Raw genomic sequence first — 25,584 nt, 5'->3', positions numbered from 1 at the left:
TCACTCTAGTTTCGTAGTTTATTAGGCAGACAGGATTTAAATGAGATAGCAGCAAACACATAACAATACATGGCAAAATGTTTATATCCATATTATTCTGATGGTGAAGAGAATACTGCATGTGATTCACAATTCATAGAAGTTCCTATTAGCAACCATCTCTTCTCACAGGTAGGAAAAAATTCAGAACGTAGAGTTGGCCATATTGACAAGCATCCCAAACAGTCTTGCCAGTCGGATTTTCGTAGTACATTGAAATGCTGCTACATTCGAAGATGACCAATAGGGAATTTGTATTTACTTCGTTGGATAATGTATGAAAATGCAGTGGTCGAAACTCGGGGCGGAGAAAAAAAAGCTCGTCTTCCACTTTTTTTTTTTACTGACGCTGATGATTTGGTGCCAGTATTTATCTTTGTGCCTACAAAGCATGTCTGTGTAGCGCTACATATATTCGACGGCATAAGTTAGTTGTGGTGGTACCCACCAACATTTTTCAGAACTTCCGCTTGCTTTGCACTCGATTCTAACCCGCAGGCGGTTTTTTGGATTAAAAAAAAAAAAAAAAAAAAAAAAAAAAACGGAAAAAAAGTGCGGCTTAGATTCGAGTAAATACGGTACCTGATCGCAGGGTATTTACCAAAGTGTTTGTCACTTTGCGTGCAACAGGCTCTCTTCCGAGTAGATATTTTTCTTCCAAGCATGCACGTTTACAAACTTTGCAAGAACAGGAAGAAATTATCGCTAGTGTTGAGCAAGTCCTGGTACGAGCATACAAAGAATGTCCCCACATATGAATGTCCCATAGATACGTGTATGGGAAACATTACATGCAGAAGACCTGTATCATTTCACATACAGCATGTCCAAAATCTCCACGTTGGGGACAGTGCCCAGCAACTGCAATTCTGTCACTGGGTAATTGAGAATAGTCATTAGCTTCCCTACATACTATTCACTGACGAATCCCTGTTTTCACGACATGGAATAAACAACACACACAATAATTGTGTGTGGTCATCGGAAGATACATACACTTCAGTGGCTAGCACTTTCCAAGTTCGTTTGCCATAAATGTTTGGTGTGGCATGATCGGTAACCTTTTGATAGGTCCATTTATTATGAATCAGTGATTGATGGGAGAGAAGTTTTAGAAAATTCGTTTGTGGAACTATTGGAAGATGTTCCTTTAGCCAAGTGAACTGGAATGTACTTTCAATATGACGGTGCCCATCCACATTTTACCGCACCTATCCTAATCGTTGGATTGGCCATGGCAGTGCTATTAACTGGCCTCCAAGATCACCTGACCTTACATCTTTAGATTTCTGTTTATGGGGTTGGATGAAATCAAAGGTGCACAAAGTGAAGGTAAATACATGAGATGAAGTGCTTCGTCGCATGATGGGCGCTGCTGAATTGAATTGATTAGGAACCAACCACAGGTAATTTAACAAGCAACACAACATGTTATCGCTGGAGCGCAAAAGTGCAATGATGTTCGTGGTGTGATATTCGAACCTGCTCTGTGAACTGTACAACATCTGTATGATCAAGTGTTAAAGCTGTTTGTAAAAGATGTGGTACGTCTTTTTCAACTGAATACATGTAACATGCATGTTGTAATGCATTATGTACTGAATGCAAAGTAAATAAACATTATGTAAAAATATGTAACACAACTGTACTTCTCTGTAACATTGTTTTCAAGAAAAGTACATTATTGTCCAGTTGTGTTACATATACATTCACGTTGAGCACATCAGTTTTGTAGAATTAAAGTTTCTTTCAATACCCATACCTCCCTAATGAAGCATTTGCGGACCTATGTGCATACATGATTTTTTGTTCAGAATTACGTTAGTATCACTGTGTAAAATATTGACCTTTCCTCCCAAAGCACCCTGTACATAGCCCCATTTAAAAAAGATTATTTTGGATTTTGGATTGTTTTACCTCTTCAGAGTATTTATTTAAAAGCCTTTCTCAGAGTCTTCATAAGTCATGAAATTGTTCAGATTTTGGTTTGCCCATGACAAAGCTTCCCCTTCTAATGCCCCTTAATGCCCCTATCATAAACTTAATCTTTTGCAAATAAGTCATTCCATCCGCACATCTACCTCTCCAATATGCAGCAAAATTGGCAGGGTGACATTTTCCATCATTATTAAAACATCTGATATTCTGAATATTCTGTATGGGCTGCATATTTACAATGTTGCTAACATTTCCATGTTCCATCTTAGTTACCTTTGAAACTATATTTTTTATTTGTTTTTATATCTCAGTATTGACATCAAGCTCTAATTTACTCACTTTACTATCTACTTCATTAAATTTTCATTATACCAATATGATTCCTTTCCAATTCCCCTTTCAGCAATTCTTTCAATTTGGAATTTTCAGCTGTGCATTTTTCATCCAACTTCACAATTTTGTCCTTTACCTCTGCATTTAATCTGACACATTCTTGTTCATTTCTGTCTATTTCTAATCTTAGCTTGCCTTGCAATTCTGACAGCCCCTGATTTAATCTTTACTCCACAGACTGTATACTGCTTTTTATTTCATTCATACTACTCTTTAACTTCTTTTAACTGTTCGTTCATTTGGCTCCCTTGGGTTTTTAATTGCACATCTTGTGCTTGCACACTATTTTGAACATCATTTACACTTTTCTGTGATTGAACAAGAGCGCTCAAAATTTCTGTGAATGTACTTGCAACAATAATATCTATTTGAACAATAATATTTTAATCTGTTAATTCCACATCACTTACAGCATTATTCGCTGTTGTTGTTTCCCCCATTATGACAAATAAAGAAAACAAACACAAACATTTGCAATACACAACAATAAAAGCTACATGTAACTAGCACTTGCAGATTTACTTAACTTTTGAAGTTTACGTCTCCACTACTGCACTTCGTAGCGCCAGAAGGTACTGCCGCGCTGAATCTGCCTTTGTCTCAAGTTGTACTGCGCTGCTGCTGCCACCCATGTGGTTTCCACTGCTTGTGTCTGCCGCCTGCGTGGTTTCTGCTGCTTTAGCTGCTGACAATCTTCCGTTGAAGTGCCAAATCTTCGTTTAATCCTTCTTCACTGCGTCTTGCCACAACCAACACTGCCTTTGGGTCGTCTGATATGATCCAGACGTCTCAGACAAGCCCCCATTTTGTAACGCTAAATGGCCCTGCTCACTACAAAAAATCTTATCATTTTCTGTTAACTTATTGGCTGTCTAGCGACGATTTCACTTAGCTTCTTGCCAATACTAGGGTTACATGATATTTGTTCACTTAATGCAGCTGGCTGGGCTAAATTAAAAAAAAAAAATCACTGTTCAAAACATATTACTTTATTCCGGTTAAGTGGTCATATGTACACTCTAGCACTGCTCCAATGGTAAAGATCCCAAGCAACAAGTGTCTGGGCCCCTCACCACTTGCGCTGCTTCTACCACATTCTGACACACAAGGTACTCTGTCCAAAATAACAAAAGCTCCTACACTTTTCCCACATTCTGGCATTCTAGAACTATTTTCTATGTCTAAATATCACTGGTATTGAGCAAATATAACTATTGTATTTTAATTCCATGGAAAATTTTCTAAGACATATGGCCCGTGGATACATTATGTAAGCATACTGATTCCCTTAAAAAATAACCAACATGTGGTAATAGGCTCTTTGCATTATTTCAAAGAGCCTCTATGATGTCGTCTGGCACTGACCATTGATGTTGTTGTAATGTTATATGGGCAACTGGTTGGAGGTGTTGATGGACAAGAGCTTGTGTTATTTCAGTGGAAGCTAAGTAACCAACTACAATAGGGTATCCAGGATTGTCGGGTTTATGGATGCTGGGAAGGACATAGAACATAGGTGTGTGTGTGAGAGAGAGAGAGAGAGAGAGAGAGAGAGAGAGAGAGAGAGAGAGGGGGGGGGGGGGAGGCTCATTGTGATGGAAAGGGATAGGTCTAAGGATTTTAGTAGATATTGGTGATTTTGTTTGATGTCTAGGGAGGAATCACTGCAGCAGAGATTGCAGGTGGAATAGTCACAGTTGGTGGAAGCATTCTGTCAGTCAGTCACTATGATTTGTCACGATAGTGGTGGAACCTTTGTCTGTAGGGAGGATGATTAAATCAGGATCCATCTCGAGATTATCGAAGGGTGTACTTTCTTCTGTTGTGGGGTTTGTGTTCTTTGGAAGAAACCTGGGGAAGGATGGTGAGCCCAATTTGCAGCTAAGGAATTCCTGGAATATCTGTTGTGAAGCCATTGTACAACTGTCTCCTGAATCAGTACTGAGAGATTTACATGTCAGTTGTCAAGTGTGTGATATATATACCTCAGCATGTTTTAGGATTGTACTATCCCATTATTACATGCTATAAAGCAAGGGAACGTCAATGCATTGCAATACTGTACATACAACTAGCCACATAAATATCAATATTGTCCTGTGGTGTAACTTACCTGAAAGTTTCTATGCTATTACGCACCATCAGAAGTAAAAAACATATAGGTCTTCCTTGAAACTCTCTTGTTGTCATGTAATAGTCTCCCAAGGCTCATTTAATCCTGCTAACAAGGGAAACTCCCCATTGCACTCCCATCTCAGATTTAGTGGTAAGAGGGCCCAGCAGACAGCACGTCAAAAATTGAACACACATAAAGAACGAAAACAGGAAGAAGATTTACTGGACTGTGAAAAAAGAAAGCAAGATAGAAACAGTGAATGGTCCAAGAACAAGAAGTACAATATAGAGCAGCTAGGACCAGAAATAGTGTCATGGTTAAGTGATTATGGTGTTGAACTGTGAAGCATGTGAGCCTCGTTCAAACCTCACTCATGCCAACTTCTTTTCCTTCTTCCCACTATTTGCTTGATTCAAATTTATATCTGTGTCATGGTGTAACATCTGTTTGCAACAGTGAGGTGTAAGGTATGGACTCAACAACTACTGTTAGCAGCTGAAAGGAAGTGGCTTTCAAATGAGAACCACAAACATTTGGTAAGTCAACCGAATCATCCACCAGAAAACATGTCTGGTGTGTCATAAACGGTATTAGTGGCAGTATGTGTTTCGTATTATAAGAATCTCTTATCGACGCACATAATTTGTACGACTGGTAAGTGACTGAGATATGCCTTCTTGCCTGATATAAATGTGAATGTGATCACTCCCAAGTACATGATGAAAATGTAATAGTTTCTCACATAAGCTGCAACAAATGAATGCAACAGTTTCACAATCACACAGTTTCTCTGTGCTCTGTCAAAACATATGTTCGTAACATTTTTGAAATTGAATTCCGTTTTTGAAGTCTTTGACTCTTGAATTCCCTTGTTGTTTTCATTTCTGTGAGACGTCTATGTGGTATCTCGCCTGCTCTCACTATTTATCACATTCACTTGCAACGGTAACATATTCTTACCACGTGACTCATATTCTATAACCAATGTATAGTATGACAACTGCCAGGACTGCAGAAAGAGAACAAACTTTTCTGTGACTGGTTGGACAGTTCATAATCTTGTAGAAAAAAAGATGATGTGACAGGGTAGTTTTGGACATGGCTTGTCTGCTTTGCAGTCCAGCACCATGAGCATTTACAACGCTGTTGCTGTTGTATGCTGCTCTTTATTGCATTTCTTGTGTGTGGACTGTTCACTGTTTTTTTTACAGTTCGGTACACCTTTTTCCTGTTTTCAAGCTTGATCTGTCTTCAGGCTGTCCACTGGGGCATCTTACCACTAAATCTGAGGGGGGTGCGATAGGGAGTTTCCCTAAAGTAAAAGTTGGTGGCTACTTCTCAAGGACGAAATTGTTATGGTGGGCCCAGAAATACTTCTATCTTTTCCTTTAACACTCTGATGCATTCCTCTCCTCAAGTGCAGAAAATTTAAGCTTCCTCAAAATTTGACAGCAACCATCCTTTTTCTTCAAAGTGCAGTACATTCATGCTGCCTGTGTTGCTACCAAATGAATTCTGTTGATTCTCGAGGTATCTAGCCACCACCAGTGAGCCATTCTCTTTTATTTTTAAGCTCTTTAAAACTTGAAACTTCCTGGCAGATTAAAACTGTGTGCCGGACTGAGACTTGAACTCGGGACCTTTGCCTTTCGCGGGCAAGCGCTCTATCAGCACACACTCCGCTGTAGAGCGAAAATTTCATTCTAGAAACATACCCCAGGCTGTGGCTAAGCCATGTCTCCGCAATATCCTTTCTTTCAGGAGTGCTAGTCCTGCATGGTTCGCAGGAGAGCTTCTGTAAAGTTTGGAAGGTAGGAGACGAGGTACTTGCGGAATTAAAGCTGTGAGGACGGGGCGTGAGTCGTGCTTGGGTAGCTCAGTTGGTAGAGTCCTTGCCCGCACACAGTTTTAATCTGCCAGGAAGTTTCATATCAGTGCACACTCCACTGTAGAGTGAAAATTTCATTCTTTAAAACTTATTTTAAAGTTTCTTCCCATTTGCTCCACATACTTCATTTCACAATCAAGGTGCATTATTTCATAAACTTATGCTTTTTCCATCCTGGTCTCCCCTGTGCCAGTCTTATGCTTTAGCCTGTGCTCCAGTTTGTTGTCTGTTCTGAATGCAGAAACCTTTATTGTTAAATAACTTCCCTAGTTTATACGAGTTACTCCCCTAATATGGCATGACTTTATTTCTGCAGATTTTTCTTTTTTTGTTGGTTTCTGTGCCCTACCACTGTGTTCATTCTATCAATTAAACATGTATCTAAAGCATTTTCTACCTCTGTTTAACGCAGGTTCACTAGATGTGATAGATGCAGTGATAGGGCACAGAAACCGACAAAACATAAAAATCCACAGAAATAGTCATATTGGGGGATTATGTCATGTAAGTTGGGAGGTTATTTAACATCAAAGGGGTTAAACTATATTCAGGAGAGACAACAAACTGAAGAAGAGGCTGAAGCATAAAATTGGCATGGAGGAGAACTGAATAGGGAAAGTGGTAGTTTGTGAAAGAATGTGACAGGATGGTGAAGTAAAGTATGGTGAGCAAACAGGAAGAAATGTTAAGGTTTAAAGAGCATAATAATAAAGAGAATGGCTCATTGGTGGTGGGAAGGCACGTCAAGAATGAACAGTACCACTTTCGTTACCAGTGATAACTCAGTTCAATAATTCTTGGTTCAGTGCCAACAGATCAGCAGCCTCTGTTGATACTTTTGTTCCTGTGTGCCATTTTTCGGAACCATTTTGGCACAAAGTTTCCTCATTCCCAGATGTTCAGTTAATATCAGGCAAACAGTTTCCCAATCAATTTCAGTTTGCAATCATTTTCCTGGTGAATCTTTGATCAGATCACTCACGTTAACTCATTCTGGCTGTGTTGTCATCTGTTTGTGCTGTTGATAGTCACCCACTATGGTCTTCATCTTTGTCATTGGTTCTGCTTTCAGGAAACATTTTGTGCAAATGAAACACTTGTGCCCTTGATAAAACGTCACTCCCAAAAGCGTGCTGGCGCTTCCTGTACGCTACTGTGGCACTCTCACGGAGTTTCACTAAGATGGCGATTGCGCACCACTGTACATTAGTTTGAGATTCCAGTATTGTGACAATTAGCAGACAAAGCTCTTCAAACTGCTACTCCTTATTGAAACACTGTAGATGCAGGGGCATGCCACTTGAGGATGTGGTGTGGCCGAGCGGTTCTAGGCGCTTCAGTCTGGAACCGCAAGACCGCTACGGTTGCAGGTTCGAATCCTGCCTCGGGCATGGATGTGTGTGATGTCCTTAGGTTAGTTAGGTTTAAGTAGCTCTAAGTTCCAGGGGACTGATGACCTCAGATGTTAAGTCCCATAGTGCTCAGAGCCATTTGAACCATTTTTGATGTGGTGGGGAAAAACAAAGATCACACACTGCCTGCAGTAGGAGGCTGCAGGGTTGCCGCCCTAGGAAGGAAGGAAAAATATTTGTTTATCTGCTTTGTTGTCACAACTCATACATACCCACTGATGGTGAACTGGAAGATAATTGTCTACATCACTAGGTGAATCCTTCACAATTCTGTGAGAACAACATGGCTAGCTTGTGGTCCCAACAGGCACAGTAAGAGAGAAGCAATGTTTTTATGATGATGAAAAGGAACAATTGCTACAGTAAACATTGCTTAGCATAGGCTCTTTCCTGCATATGTCAACAAGTGAAATGTGTAGTTTTCACACCAGATGTAGTAGGTAACTGCTGCAAGAGAGCACTGTAGTCATCAATCATATTTAGTAGCCCATTCAGTATGATGTACGAGCTTGTTTTTGAGTATGAGCCAAATATATTGAAAACAATGCTTGGTGTGCTTCACATTGAGAAACATACTTTGTGGATGGCATAACTGATGCTACAAGGATAACTTTGGGGCTTCTCAACATAAAGTAAAGGAATGAGAGTCATCTGAAAATTCAAAAGTCCTCCCATATTATTTATCTTTAAGCTGATGTTGCTGTGAATGTTGGCAGATTAAATATCATTAACCACTTTAAAATAGAATACAGGCTGTAATTTGCTAGAAAAGGAACTTAATAGTGACACTACCAGTAATGTTCTGACAACAGATGTTTCATTTTGTGCCCAAAATTTCTGTTATTAAACTCTGTCATCAGTGATATGTGATATTTGAAAGTGTGGTACATGATTCATTAGACATAATAAGTCTACAGCAGCATTCATATTAAGCTTAACAAATGGGGAAATATGTACTGTTTTGAGCTTCCATTTGATTGTCCAATGTCCATATATATAATTTGTTGTTATTACAGGAGGTGTTGGAAGAAAGGATAATTAGAGTTTAACGTCCTGTTGATCATACTTAATCTGTGTTTTATTTCTCATAATCAAATTGACAAGGCAGAGCATAAAATCAAAATGTGTTTAATGTGAACTGTTTCATATGAAATGATTTAGGAGAAATGCTAAAAGGTAAAATTAGTTGGCTGGATGCTTATTTGAATGCTGCTCCTCCCAAAAGCAAGTAGCTCCACATCTCTTGGTGGATATACAGAAAGAGCAGGCAAATAAATGATTTGACAGTTAATATAATGCTTTTATCTGAAACTTTTATTTTTGTCTACATTGTTGTTCCACTTCTAATCCTGGTAGATGGCTACACTTATTAAGTCCTTTTTATGTGCCACTTATCTCCCCCCCCCCCCCCCCCCCCCAAATGATCTAGTTTTATGTCATTTATGATGAGATTCACCCATCTTCAATTTAACAAATGTCATTTTCTGGAGAGAGATGTTGTTGCTACAACCACACTGTATTTCCACTCAACTAGCAGTGAAAGCCACTTAGGATCTGTGAATTCTGCAAGGTTTGTTCTGCATATTTTCATGTATAACATTTGTATTCGTGTTCTGAGAGGGGATATGGGAGACCATCCCTCCATTTGCCTAGATCGCTCTGATACTAATGGGTCTTGCAACGCAGGTGGTCATTAACTTAGTGTGTTGTTTCAATCTGGGTCTGTGTTGCTCCCCATATCACAAAAGTTAGTGTGCTAAGCATTAAACTATGCAAGCAGGTCACTACAGCAACATTTCAGTAATACCCACAGTTCGTTCATTCTGGTTGTAGCAGTTTGTGGATTAAGTACAATAGTTTAGGACACAATCTGAGCAGTCCTCTTCGATTGTTTACAGATGATCAAAACCAGTTGCAAAAGGATTTAGGCAAAGTATCTGTATGGTGCAAAAAGTGGCAGTTGACTCTAAATCATGAAATGTGTGAAGTAACACACATGAGCACAAAAAGCAATTGCGACGTTTCAGTCAAATGATAAATCACACAAATCGAAAGGCTGTAAACTCAACAAAATATTTATGGGTTACAATTACGAATAACCTAAATTGGAATGATCTCATGGATAACGTTGTGGGGAAAGCAAACCAAAGACTGCGACTTATTGGCCGAACTCATAGAAAATATAACACGTTTACTAAAGAGACTGCTTACATTAAGCTGGTGCACCCTCTTCTGGAGTGCTGCTGTGCGGTGTGGGATCCACATCTAATAGGATTGACGGAGGACATTGAAAAAGTGCAAAGAAGGGCAGTGCAGGAGAGCTTCTGTGAAGTTTGGAAAGTAGGAGACGAGGTACTGGTGGAAGTAAAGCTGTGAGGACGGGGTGTGAGTCGTACTTGGGTAGCTCAGTTGGTAGAGCACTTGTTCGCAAAAGGCAAAGGTCCCGAGTTCGAGTCTTGGTCCGGCACACAGTTTTAATCTGCCAGGAAGTTTCAAATCCAGTGTTGTCGGCAAACAATTGGGGCTGCAGGAATTGCTCATACATGTCCAGGTTCGATGTTGACACGAGTGCTACTTCAGCAAAAACGAAACGGACTTGAATGCACTGTTGGGTGAGGCCCAGCTGGACTTGTATCTTTGGGTGTTACATCCTAATTCCATGACCATATTTGGTTGTTCATCAGCCCATATCTTGCCATTGTGACAATTGACAGGTCGCAGGAATGAGAAGTAGCTTCATCACTGAACAGGATGTGTGGCAACGTGGTTAAGCCGTGGCACACGGCCGTGTGTGTCGCATAGTCCTTAGGTTTGAGATGATGGAGAATTTGGATGTGGTAAGCGTTTTCCTTCAGTATGAACACTTTTGGATGCTGTGTTATTGGCTGAGACTATGTGTCAACGCTTTTGGACTCTACTTCGATAGCCTGTCGTATGGTCTCCACTGTTTCCTGTGATGTCAACAGCGACCCAGAATATTACTGCAATTTGTTGACTGAACCCCTAATTAATGGTTGTTCGCATTGCTGCCTATTTGCGGTTACATAGTCAAAATATTTCTTGAATCTTGGCAAAGTGTCTCCAACTTATGATGGTGATTTGTTAGATTGTTTACAATAGAGAGACAAAAATAAACATTGTCCCAGAAATGGTTTGAGACTTTTTGGGCATCCTGTTTATTCACTCTCATTTTGCGTTATTCAGACATTTAATTCAGTTATTCTTGGCATCATCAGCAGACTCTGTGCTCCAGTTCATGGTAAACTGCAGATCAGCTCGCTAGAATACTTTTTTTTAATATAAAAAAAGAGGTTTTACTTCAAGCAAAAGACAGACTTGTTAAGGATTTGCATGGTTTGTCACACATCTAAAAATACTATGCAGTTTTCAATGATTGCAAGATAATTGTACTACTATAGCCCACAAAATCATCGACATTTAAATTCCTTGGAAAATTTATGAGTAGACAATGAGCACGAAAACCTGAAGAGGACTGAGTAGTTAAAATTTGGACAGTATAAATCTTTTTAAAAGTGAAACAATAGAAACTACATGTTGGAATAACAGTATAAGGGATGGGGTAGATTGCTACTCACTGTAAAGATGACAGGTTGAGTTGCAGACAGATGCAACAAAAAGACTGATGCACATAGCTGTTAGCCAAAGCCTTCCACACCAAAGAAACCATACACACCATACAAGCAGGCACACCTCATGCACTCTCTGCTGCCACCACCGGAAGCCTCTTTTAAAAAGTGAATAGTTCTATACCTGATCTTTGACAAGTGTTACGAGAATATCTGGTTAAATGTTATTCTTAAGCTCAAATGAACGTGCTTTGTGGAACTACTCTATAACTAAAGACTCTTTTGAAATATTTGTATGCCTCAATTATTGTGGTGCTATACTTTGTTCTGTAGTGCCTGCTGAGTTCAGATAATCTGCTTTTACTACATCTACATGCCCAATCGCTATCCTTGTTGATCTCAAGTGGTTGCCGCAGCAAGCACAACGAAGTAGGAATAGGTCGTTCTTGTGTGTTTCCATTTGAACATTAGTGACACTAATGTATTTGTGGTAACACCTAGACCACTGAAAAAATTGTTTAGTTGCATGATTTTTGAAAATAATGTAGGGAATACGTCCTCAGTCTTAGTTGTGTTTCTAACTGGGAAAATGGCTCCTGATCTTGAATATTAAGTAGCTTATGCTTCATAACGAAACCACAAAAATAATTTTGATACAACATTCTTCCATGATATGTCAGTCTTCGTTCTTAATTTATGTTTGCTGTGTTGAAGTTTATTTCAAATTATTCTCTTCAGCAACATTGTACAAAGGTAAAACTGAATGCTTCCAGTGTGTTTGCAGTGTTACTTTTTTTTTTGATTATCCATTCACTAATCTAATTGCTGTCATTTAGTTTATTGTCTGTGTTGAAGAAGACAAGTCACAGTTCTGAAAAGAAACAGCAGTGTGTGCTTCTAGTTCAGTTCACTGAGAGGACATGTATGCACCTCTGTATGTATTCACAGTAAATATCTGCCCCATTATGGTTGCCATTCTCTGCAAAAAGAATGTTTCATATTTATTATTAATTTATCCACCTTCCTTATCCTATCTTTACTCTTCTTTTGTGCCAGTTCACTAAATTCATATACCTTCTCCTACTATCAGCCCACTAACACCACCACTCCTTTTATTATGATTGTTATTATTATTATTATTATTATTATTATTATTACTCTTCTACTCACTAGTAGCCAAATTGCTTCTTCTTACTATTTGTGAGTGTTTTATTTTTTATGTACATGTAAAGAGCCTTGCCATTTATCTCGGTTTGAAATGATTGTGACTTTATGTGCATTGTTAACCATGTTTCTCATTTGCTCCATTATTTCATTTTTCACTTATCGGATGTCTCCCCATGTTCATCTTTGATAATTTGTTTTCCGTGCAGTATATTCTCCTTTGCTGTCATACATCTTCTCACTGGCTCTGGTATATCCTCTGTAGATCTCCTTGCAATAACTGATTTTATGGGCTATAAAACTAACCTAATTGTTAAATACTAAATTTTTTAATGTAAATGGCTGTCTCCCTCTGTTAAATGAGAGAATTTTCATGAATGATTTTAGTGTGTACTTGCTACCATTCATCCCTCAACATTAGGGTAGCTCCCTATCCATAATTGGGCATGTGGTGGTTGGTTTACCTTACCTTGATATTTATCAAACAATTGATAAGTTTTGTCAAGACAATTATTTTGAATGTAAGTTTAGCTGATCCTGCAACGAGTTTTAGAAATATCTCTTTTTTTGTAGATATCTCATCAAATTGGGAATGTCGCTGCCCATTACTCAGATTTGAAAGACTGTAAGATAAATACTACGCATAGTGTTCACCATAACCAAAAAGTCTCTCAGTTTCATAAACAATTGAAGCTCTTAGAAGGACAAAAGTTGAATGATCTACAGGTAAGATACTGATGAATTGATCCTGAACTTTCCGTCTTTGGTTCAAATTTCCTATGGAAACGTGTCAGCTTAACCTTAAAGTGCTTATCATTATTTTGCATGTACTGAATGGAAAAACTTTCATAATGGAGAAATGTGGAAACAGTCATGCAATTAGCATATATTCAGACTGTGGGAAATACTAGTAAATATTCCAAAGAATTGTTGTTAGTATTTGTAGGATAACTGCTTGTTTAAAAATTTATCAGTCACCATCATATCTTTTCATTATTGTATAGTGGATGAGAGAGAGAGAGAGAGAGAGAGAGAGAGAGAGAGAGAGAGAGAGAGAGAGAACTTCAGTTTTTATACTTGTTTTTGGCACCTTCGTCCAGCACTTTGTTTCATGACCTTTCATATCATATTTTTGTTTAAATTCCCTAATCAGTCTTATATTTCAGCTTTCTTCCTTTTGATCTGTTCTCTTCATTCAGTCACCCATTATTTAACCTTCCTGTCTCACTGAAAGTTTTGGAAAAAGTAATGCAGATTCCTGCCTTACTGAAAATTTAGCTTCATATTTTCTCAGAGAAAGCCCTTCAAGATGTGTGTGCATCAGGGCCGGACTAAGGGTTGGCTTAAGGGGGCTGTAGAACTGGACTTCCACTTAGAAATGCGGCCTCTATGCTACTCAGAATCTCAACTGGCTGTTTGAAAAATCCTACAAGATAGTCATCATCATCATCATCATCATCATCATCCTAAAATGCAATATGACCCAAACTATAAGACAAATTTCTTCATTTGTTACATCAATTGTGCTAATAAATTAGCATAAGTCAGTTTAAAATGGACTTAAAGCAGTTCGAATATAGTACATGAGAACTGTGATTCATATTTTGTGGTTTTGGTTAGTCTCTTCAAAATGCATCACTTTTGTGTACAATTCTTTTGTGCAAAAGTATTGGGAAATATGATATCAGAGATAAAACTGTTATCGAAACAAGAGTTCATTGGATGTAGGGTATTTTCATGTGATGTCACATTTAGGTCATCCTCTCTTTATATACATGAAAATTAATGGTCTTTTTAAGGTAAACCCTTGAAGAAAGTAAAGATCCAATTTCAAAATTAAATTACAAATATTTAACAATATATTAGTAAGCTGCAGCACTTAGTGACATTTTTGTACAGCAACAGGGAAAATGCCAAGTCTCATGACATTTTGTGATAGTTGCCAACTTTTCATTATCTTTTTCATTATGGTTTCGATAATGTTTTCCTGTCTGTTGATAAAGAGGTTTATTGAAATGCGGTTTGAATTAGCTTCCATTTTCTTGATAGCTTTTCCTCGGTGCACAATGTTAGTTGCTCATTCTGCTATGGGTACTTCTTCATTATTGGAAGTATTTTGCATGTGTTTGGATGTGTATAAATTGCACCAGAAGATATTTTTTTGGAGCTTGAGAGTTGCCATTGATGGTATTAATCACCTTTGTACACATAAGAATATATGGATCTTCATTGGGGATGTAATGTGCTAATTCAGGAAATGGCTTTTAATAAATAAAAATTTGGAAAAATAGAAGTACTTATTTTCTTGGTTCTCAGAGTTGGCAAATGTAAAACAGGAATGAACAAAGTGGTCAGTATTCACAATAAAGGTCTACAGATACTTACATTGTAAGTAACAAACGCAATCTGCAAATGAGAAAAAATTGCAGGATAGGTGTACTTTCCAAGGAGGACAAAATTGAAGATGGAATTCATAGAAATGACTTGCCTTTGAGCATTTGGTGTACAAGGCCCTTGCATGTAAACACTAATGTGGCAGATTGTGTTTTATGCTAAAAAAGATCCTGAGATTGGTCACTCTGTCTAGATCAATGACAGACTTCTCTTAGTGAAAGCAAGTGTCACATGTTCTGATCTGGATCTTAAAATTCTTTGTACTGTATTCTCTGGAAGTGTGACATACCATGTGGCCAGAAGTCTCCTGACAAACAGTTCTGTTTGTTAGCATCACAGGTGTCACCCAAGTAATTAAATGTGTGTAGTCCCATTTTTTATAGTTACTGAATGTGCAATATTGATTCTTGCAGAACAATACTGAATATTTGTTGCTAGCTTCTATTAAAGATTGCTTTGGCATGCAATTATTGCTCTAGCCTTTCTGAAGGGTATTTGATTGGATTCACAGTTGGTATTTGAGGAGTTCAGACTAGCAAATGTGATAAAATTGTTCTTGCATTGTAAATAGGAGTATTATCAAGGCATATAGAAGAAAAAAAGTTATCAACCTGTTTTTGCCGTTTTTGAAGCATTCTGTTGTCCAAAGTCTGTTCCTTTTGGTTTTGACTGAAACTATTTCTCGGTCCAAATAAGGAAAAGTGGCACCATAGCATCAAACCATTAGTACCAAATTTCTCCATTGCCCTAGCATACTCAGGTAAATACCATTTACCAGCTTCACGTGTACCACAGTGTGTTATATTTGTGTAGTGGGATAGTTACCTTGTGAAAAATGATTTTTTGTTTCTTTACTTTTGGTTTATTGATGGAAAAAAATTTCCCTTCAATTTTCTGTTGACTGGTATGCATTGTGTTTATTGCTCTGTGAGCAAGGTAATTTCTTGTTCTCGTTTACATGAAACACTTCAGTATTTGGATTTAGGCATTGCTTGTTAGAGATACCTCCAGCCAGATCTGGAAGATACAAGGGGCATGTTGTATGAAGTGCAGCAATTCAACTGATTAGACATAAATTTGAAATTAGTGAAAATTTGGGTTAGTACTGAAACTACTGTTTCTGTTACTTGTATTTGTTGATAAAATATCTCTAAGGATGAACTATAGCTTACACACACACACACACACACACACACACACACACACACACTCACACACACACACACACACTCACACACACTCACACACACACACACACACACACACACACACACACACACACAGACTATTAAATCTTGTGATAGATGACTATTAAGGGAAGTGTTATATCACAAAATAGAATATGTTGTAGCAGGTGAACATAGTTATGTATCTCCCGAGGAATTGAATTATACCTGAGTACATGTATCCGATTGCAATTAGTTGGCATCTAACAGTTAGAGGGCTGGTTTGCTGTCACTGTGTTTCCACTTCTGCTGCACAAAGCATTGCCATCAAGTAGGAAACTTTTGGGTGCAAAAACTCTGCCTATTTCAAGAATAAATGTAAAACTGGGCCTAAACAAAATTTGGAACAGATTTTTTCCATACTCGTATACACGACAGACGTATGTATACCATATGTGATTTCAAAATTGTTAAATGATTTTTGTAGGAGATAGAAAATTAATACTTATAATTAGTGCAATATGTGTTCTTCACTCTGTTCTCACCAAGCATGGCAGCACTGTGGTAAGGTATTGGACACAGTTTCAGGATGACAGTGGTACAGATCCTCATTCGGCCAGCTACATTTAGGTTTGCATGGTTTCCCCAAACTGCTTATGGCAAATGCCAGAATAGTTCCATTTACAGGACATGGTTAATTGGATTTCAGAAGCCAAGCTTGTACTCCAGTTCTAAAGACTTCGATGGCAGTGGGCTGTTCAATCCTAATTTTCTTTCCTTCCCTTCTTTTTTAAACTGTTCTGACATAGTGATGAAGTTGTGCATTGTTTTACAAAGTTGCTCGCTGCCTGAGGGTTGTTGAGATGCAAATGATTGGATGGTAGGTTCCTATACCATTCACCAGTGAGACTTGATGAAATATTGGAGCCAAATTTTACTCTACGTATATACTCCTTCCAGAAGAACACCTCCATAAACTCTCAGAACCCTGCCTGGTTGGCATGCATGATAACGCATCACCTTAGATGGCTTTTTATGCGCTTGTACCACACTGTTAGCCTGTAATTACATGTACCATATCTCATTAGGCTAGGTGAATGCTTTCTATGTTTATGCATACTGTGACATGCAGTGAAAAGAGGTGTACAATTGGGGCAATTACTTCAGTGCTCCTTAATGACGAGATGGCTCTAACTGAAACATCTGCTCACATGTCGCTATGTCGCTTTCCAGCAAGGAATTGATAAATAATTTTTTGCACTGTTTCTCATATATCCACTATTATAATCTGTGATAGTTCACAGCAACCCCTGTCTCCAGCATCTTCTTGCCTATGGCAGTTGACTGTGCAATCAGTGGAGCTCATTGAATCCAGGTACATGTAGTAATACACCCTAGGCCTACTAAATAGTAAGTGGAAAGCCCAGTGCCTGCACAGTCTCAAGAAATGGTCTGTTCCATGCTCTTGCACTGGATACACTCATGGTCTGGCTGCAGTAAACTTAACTGTTACTAGCATAAGGTCTAAGAGCTCAGGCACTTGAAATGCCACACTATCTAAACTCACTCTCTCTCTCTCTCTCTCTCTCTCTCTCTCTCTCTCTCTCACACACACACACACACACACACACACACACACACACACACACACACCTACACACCTACCTCTGATTCATTTTGTAATTGAAGTAGTTATTGTCGATCAAAATTTTCTGTAAGTAATGGTTATGTGAAGGAATATGACTTTGGTAACGTTAGTTTGTGCAGCTTGGTGGCTCAGCAGACAAATATTAGACAACATATTTGAAGAATAGTTTGTTCTTGGTTGGTCCTAGACACTCTCCTTCCCCCTCTTCTTTCACTCACTTATCACATATTTTATCTCTGGCAATTATTTGTGTATGTGAAGAATACTAAGTTACATCTTCGTTCAGATTCCTTGTTAAAGTTTGGCTTTGTATAACTGGCTGGATAAGTCAGTTCAAGGTTGGAGGAAGATAATGGCATACCATATATAATAGCTGTGTTCAAACAGCATTCAGATTTAAGGCAGCTTTAATTTTAGAATTTGTTAGTATTCGTCTGTCTTCAGAGAGTTGTAGCTTAATATTGCAGTATGTACATAACAATGGCTGATACATAAATAGTAATGGGAACTTTTAAAGAGTTTTTATATTGACACAGTATGTGGAGTCAGAGTTTTCACAGTGGAGACAGTGCAGGAAAATTACATTTATGTAAAATATACACTGTTTTCTTGTTAGTGTAGTGTCCAGTTAAAGGAAAGTAGTGGTCTTGTAGGCAGGACATTCTATACTAATAGAATGTGTAAATGGAAGACCCCAGAGTTCTGACGAAAGTAAGGAGAATGTGGGAGAGAATTATTTGTAGTTTACATAAATCAAGCCATTGCAATGTACAAACTGGGAATTGGGGAAGTATAGATAAATATAGACTCTAAAAACAAAGAAGATGTGACTTACCAAACGAAAGCACTGGCAGTTCGATAGACACACAAACAAACACAAACATACACACAAAATTCGCAACAAACTGTTGCCTCATCAGGAAAGAGGGAAGGAGAGGGAAAGACGAAAGGATGTGGGTTTTAAGGGAGAGGGTAAGGAGTCATTCCAATCCCTGGAGCGGAAAGACTTACCTTAGGGGGAAAAAAGCACGGGTATACACTCGCGCGCGCGCACACACACACACACATATCCATCCACACATATACAGACACAAGCAGACATATTTAAAGACAAAGAATTTCTTTGTCTTTAAATATGTCTTTGTCTTTGTCTTTAAATATGTCTGCTTGTGTCTGTATATGTGTGGATGGATATGTGTGTGTGTGTGTGTGTGTGTGTGTGTGTGTGTGTGTGCGCGAGTGTATACCCGTGCTTTTTTCCCCCCTAAGGTAAGTCTTTCCGCTCCCAGGATTGGAATGACTCCTTACCCTCTCCCTTAAAACCCACATCCTTTCGTCTTTCCCTCTCCTTCCCTCTTTCCTGATGAGGCAACAGTTTGTTGTGAAAGCTTGAATTTTGTGTGTATGTTTGTGTTTGTTTGTGTGTCTATCGACCTGCCAGCGCTTTCGATTGGTAAGTCACATCTTCTTTGTTTTTAGATAATTTTTCCCACGTGGAATGTTTCCCTCTATTATATAAATATAGACTCTTGAATTCAAATCCGGGTAAAGTAGGAGATGACTGTATTCCCACATACCCGATATTTAACAGTGAAGCATTGTTCCATTTTTTTTCTTTTGATTAAAAGATGAATTATCAATTATCACATACAGCAGCTTGAGCTTGTGATCATCTAAACCATCATGGGTTAATTTTGTGTCTTGAGTGCGATTTGCTGTCAGGAATCATTTTTGTGTAGCATCATATGCAAAATTGTATAGGCACATTTTTATGTGCTTAGAAACTGTAAAAAAGTTATTGTTAGTTGAAATTGTGATTGTTCCCATAATGTGTGCTGATCTCAGGACTGTTGTTTTCAAATAATATGAGACATTTTTCCATTGGAACATTGGTATCACCACTACCAGTGAAGAACTTTCTTTGTTGCAAGTCTGCGCTGCAAGCAGTCGGTCATAATGATTCAGCTCTGTTGTGCCCCTTCCTTTCCCTCTCTGTGCTGCTTTCTCCTTTCAGGTTGCGAGTTGATTTAATTTGTTCTAGGGTTTCCATACTCCCACTGCCGTGACGTTGGTAGATGTTAGAAGAAATATTGTGAGGACTGTTGAGATTGAAAATCAAGGAAAGAAGTATGAATGAAATTGTGTAATGCTTGGTTGCATTTAATATCCATGTGTTACAGATGTGGTGCTATCTTTGTTGCAGAATGTAAAGAAATATTTTGCATGATAACTAATGTACACATGCAGGACGATTAGAGAGAGCATTGAGGTAGATATTACTATTAACTATGCTGTTGAAGGTGTAAAATAGTAGAAATTGTGGGAGATTTCTTCATTTCATAGAAGAGCAAAATTATTCTGCAACCATTTTAATAGGTTAGGTTAGGAATGTTTTCTGTCATGACGAAGTTTGGAATATCTTTTACCACTACTGTATATAAATAATGTTATTGGGATAAAATATATGAATGTTCCACTTGCTATCAATTCACTTCTATAACTACCTTTAAAATGAACTTTACTCAATTGTGTGCTACATATTTGTAACATGCACTACCTTCACACTTCGTGTTTGCCACATTCAGAATAGGGAATATGGTCTGGAGAGAGTAACACTAACCTTATGCTGTGGGTGCTGTATGGAGTTGAGGGCTTTAAAACCTCAGTTTGTGTAGTGTTCTCATTCAGAGAAAAAGGATTTGAATTTTGTGTTTTGTATTGTCCACATGTAAAATTAAGACTGGGACACAGACCTGACAGCACTTAATTATTTTTTTCTAAGTGAAGTTTAAATTGTCTTACAAATTGGCAGATGTACATAATGGGAGCCATTGGTAGTGTAAATGTATTTTTTTATATAAAAAATACAAAATTAGTGATTCAGTTGTTAGATTGAGTTAAAATATTGTTGGACAGTAGAGGTCAACAGTTGCCAAAACAAACATTATTTGCCCAAAGTATTCCAACTGTGCTAATTGAGTACTAAGAATCTTAAGACCAGTAATACTCTGTATAAGGAATAAAATTTAAATTCATGAAATTTTAATAAAAATACTTGGAATTTCTATGCACTCCCTTCTGTCAGTATTCCATTTAAAATTTTCTCGTCTAATAATTTATGACCCCCTATTACAAATTTATGATACAGGAGTAGTGCATACTTTTGATTTAAAATCTGTTGTGATGCTGAAAGTGATTAGAAAGTCCGCAGGCTTGAATAATGGCAGATGAGGATGTTGGCTATATCATGTTATTTATTATTGGACTTCACGAACCTTCGGATAACTTACCGAAATGCATGTGGGTGACGTCTGACATCTTCAACACCCACCAATATTTCGAGAGATGCTGCACACCCTGTCAACACACACACACACACACACACACACACACACACACACACACACACACACACACACAAACTCTCTCTCTCTCTCTCTCTCTCTCTCTCTCTCTAAACATTAGCACCATACGGAAACTGACATCAGTAGTTACTGATTGGCAATATTAACAACCAATGAGCAAGGAAATGCTAACTCTGTTGCTCTGTTTTTTTGACAAAGGAGAGAGCAGGATTCTCTGCAGAATTTAAGCAAAAACCTCCATCTCTATTTATAAAGTCACTTGCTAATTTAATTTCAACTGCTTTCTTAAAAACATTATCACAATATCCAGAAATGTGTGCCACAATCTCCATGTTGTTGTGTTTAGTGGGACAACTGGTTCCAAGGCAGTATTTTGTAATAGCAGATTTGCACGGGTGTTCTAAGTGTGTGTGAGACACTTATGCTCAATACGAGTACCTCATTCCTCCATGGTCCTGATGATGTGAGCAATACAAGACATTCCACAACAGCGAGGAATACGGTAGAGAGCCACCTCATACAGAGATCACTCTTCACAGATCCTAAAAGATTCCTGATCTAAGATAGTGGCCAAAAAACACGCTCACATCATAATTCTGCAAAATACAAACAGTATTGTTGGAAATGCTTTGTGCTGAAGTCAAAAAGGTTGTAGACTTTGGTGCTACATTGGTATTATCATCACTCTCATGGTGCACAGTTGGATAGTAGCATGATAAACATCTTATCTCTCTGTCACTAATAACCATTCTGATGAAAGATGACTTTGAGATGGGCTAGCTCAGCTGACAAACTTTTATGGTCTGACAAGGGAACATCAACTACTCAACCTTGTGTTGCCTTGAGGAAAAAAAAAACATGAGCTAGATATCAACCCCCAGCAGTCAATCTTACATGAAAATCCGAGCTAACGTACAACTTTTTAACATTCGTACACTCGGGTTGTTTGTAACGCACCCCGCTTCACTGCGACCCCGTAATGCCAAACGCGAAGTGCTGTGTGTCGAATTCAGTAAGAGCTTTACGTTCATGATGACAGTGAAGCCACATCTGTTGTGGGACACCTCTGGGAGCGTTATGGAATGATGGCTAAACTGCAATGATTAAATGTCAACTAGAACTCTTGAAAGTCGTGACCAGTAAGCATAAATATTTTCGGTTATTGAACAGATGTCTACACACAGTAAACAAAAGCACATGACACTTTCTTTATGCTTTTCCTTGTATCTTTCAACTTCGTTGCAGATATCGCAGGCTTTTTCATGGATGAAGACGTGCTAGATATAGAAGAAATTAGTGGGTTGATGTTTGGTGCATGTGTATAAGAGGATGATAACAGCAATTATGCTTTGATGATGTAAAATTGTCAAATACCACTTTGCCCTTGTCTGTAACTGAGGAATATATGCAATAGGCCATTTTGGAAAAATGGAAAGAAAGAGAGTCTATCTTACAAGACTGTCAAGAGCTTTAAATTATTAAAACAGAAAAGCGATCTGTATGTTCGCAATAAATATATCAAAAGCCATAGTAAATATTGCCAAAAGCTTGCAAAAGATAAAGTTAATAATGCATAGAGTGATAAGTTCATGGTATGTGATGTTAACATACTGTAGGTAGGACATTCAAGGAGCAGTGGAGGTGGGCCTAAATTATTTCAAGGCATCTGCTGGGTGGGTTTTTATGCCTTCAAGAAGAAATATGGTATTGTCATGATAGATAACTGATGCTAAAACAACAAAATTGCTGTATAACAAAGCAGCCCTAATTGCTGCGTGTGAAAAAATTTGTTGCCGACACCTAAGCTGTTATGGAAGCGGTCGGTAAACGGAATGTTTATGATATGGATCAGAATGGGTTTAATTTAGAGATGATGTCAGGGTGAACTGTTGCGAAAAAAGGGACAAAAGGTGTCATCACAGTCTTTGCAGTCCTTCAGTAACAGGACTCATAGCTACACAATAGTGCCTTCGATATCTTGGGTTTCCGTATTGACAATACTAGTGGGTGGCACAAAATACTGCCAACCACTAGATGTTTTCGACTTCCACATGTTCAAGGGGTTTGTCTCGAGGTTTACTAACTTGGTACAACTTCTGGGTCTCTATATAAACTTCGGTTAGTGGAATACCATCCTGTAAATGCAGTTACTTCTTCACAGACAGTTATGTGCACCAGTGTTTAGGGCAGTCTTCCAGTACGCATGGTATCAAAGCGACTACACAGGTGACTGGGCAGAATACTGTGAATGTCCAGCGAAATACTGTTTTGACACTGGTGGAGTGATATGTTCATTGTGTCAATTTTCTTTGATACATAAAGCTGCCACTATTAAAGTGAAGTAAACTTGTAATAGTTAAACTATATGGGTAGCATTTCATACTATCATTCGCTCCTCCACCTCCCTACCTCTTCACATTTCACATTTTTGGGGAGTTGCTGTTGCCACTTGATTGCACAGTACTTTGTATTCAGGCATTATGCTACCGCAGTGAAGCAACAATCTGAGCACACTAATGTTTAAAAGCTGTATGTTCAGAGAGCAACATGTGTGGTATCTGGATAATGCTCCAAATTTTCATGTGGGATTGATTGCCGGGGTTTATATCTACCTTGTGTTTATTTCCTCGAGAAAATATGAGGTCAAGTTTATGAAGTTCCCTTGTGAGATGACATTGGCCTTGTGAAGCAAGGTATGAAGCAATGCTTCACACTGAGCCAGATGGTGACAGCTATCAGCCTGTAGATACAAGTCATTGAGAGTTGACATCCTACATACAGCAGGTCCCAACATGTGCACAACCTTCATCCTGCCCAACATGTAAAGGAAGGGAAGACATCAATGCTTCTCCACCTCCATCATGAAAGTTCGTGAACCTTGCCTATCTCATGGCAATTTTTTTGCTGGCATAATTTGTACAGTGCTATAGATCATTAAACATTCATATTGAGTTTGTGCAACTGATGATCAGTATTTAAATCGTGGACTTGTAAGTCCAGAGTGCCACAAATTGTTTCTCTAAGCTAGCCCCCATGGATTGTGACAGAATTTCATTCCAACAGCATTACTGCCACCTCTTCCAGATTGGAGAGATTCGTGTACTGACCAAGATGACCGGCCACATGTTGGAAATTGAATCTTTTCTTCCAGTGGCAAAATATACAGAATTAAGTAGATGTGAGGTATGAATGGAGAGCAGTTTTTGGATTGGTGAGGTGTGTTCAGATGTCAGAATATTAATGTAAAAGGCAGTTAACAGGTTGAGAGTTACAGTTCAGAACTGCTATAAATTTTCGAAAAGGTTCTAACCATAAACAGTTAATATTTTTTTTCTTTGCTGAAAGTTAAGGCCTCCACAGTTTCTAAATATATGTAAATATATAACTGTCAGCCATCAGTTTTCAGGTATCCACAATTCAGTATACAGAGAGAGAGAGAGAGAGAGAGAGAGAGAGAGAGAGAGAGTGATTAAGTAAGTGTTAACATTCCAAATGCATATAATGCTGTATAATTTGTCTTCCAGAATACACCCCTGAACACTTCAAATTTCAATTTTGGACAATTTCTGCAAGAAATAGCAACTGAACAGAGGTTCGAAGTGACTTATGTAGACATTGAAGAAAAATCTGTCACAGGTAAGGACTCATATGTATTTGTGGAGAAAAATTTGAGAGAAAATTGTATTAGAGAGACAGCTGTATTTTTAATTTGTTTGTTTATTCTTCATACTTAACAACCTGTTATCTGGGAAATTAAGACAACTTCTAATCACGTCAGGAATTGAGTGTTTCTTAAAATGTGAAATTGCTCTAAGCGAGAGAATTTTTATCATTGGTATAGGTAAGATAACATTCTGCTGAGTATTCTATTGAGTACCATGCAGAGTCATTATTTGCAGCACTGTACACCGCACTGCAGTACTTTATTTTTGATTTCTTTATATTTATTTACACTCAGTGCTCTCAGTCTGATCATCAGCTTTGTCACAAGCAAGCCAAAATTTCCAATCCAGTTACACAAATTTCATTCGTAGGCACCATATCACAAAGTCCTCTGGTGGCAGACTATTACACAAATTCACAATATTTGGGCCCAAAATGCACAGTTTCATGGCTAAATACTAACTGAATGACTCCAATAGTGATAAGCCCATGACGATGATGTAATGAATGTTAACTAGCAACTCACTGAAAATTGTCGTGGGACCTCAATTGTGTACTTGTTTCCTGCTAGGCCCAGACTACCTGAGGTACTTTGGGCCAAGCATCGCAAAATGTTGACATATGGAACCAATGCATTTTGAATATTAACACAAATGTCTGGCAGACTCATACTCAGCCACTTGGAACACTTTTCACCTTGTTAGGGCCACTGTCATGAGTAAGTGAATGTGTTTTGCTTCAGTCAGATCTCAGGAATCGGTGATGAATAATCTCCCTCATTATGTTTTCTCCAGTGGTAGAACCTAGGAAA

At 38.3% G+C, this 25,584-nt stretch overlaps 1 protein-coding gene across 2 annotated transcripts in view; it reads left to right on the top strand.

The window, feature by feature from the left end:
- LOC126473178 (RISC-loading complex subunit tarbp2) overlaps window positions 1-25,584 on the top strand; it is a 144,265-nt gene that overhangs the window by 102,601 nt on the left and 16,080 nt on the right. The window contains exons 6-7 of one of the 2 annotated variants that reach the window (XM_050100066.1): window positions 13,111-13,263; window positions 24,635-24,746. In XM_050100066.1, coding sequence (XP_049956023.1) covers window positions 13,111-13,263; window positions 24,635-24,746 — 265 coding nt within the window. The remainder of the gene's footprint in view (window positions 1-13,110; window positions 13,264-24,634; window positions 24,747-25,584) is intronic. The other variant, XM_050100067.1, reaches the window with a different exon arrangement.

Source organism: Schistocerca serialis, chromosome 4 (genome assembly GCF_023864345.2).
Source record: "Schistocerca serialis cubense isolate TAMUIC-IGC-003099 chromosome 4, iqSchSeri2.2, whole genome shotgun sequence".
In the NCBI taxonomy this organism is placed as follows: domain Eukaryota; kingdom Metazoa; phylum Arthropoda; class Insecta; order Orthoptera; family Acrididae; genus Schistocerca; species Schistocerca serialis.
This window is presented reverse-complemented; position numbering and strand designations above follow the sequence as displayed.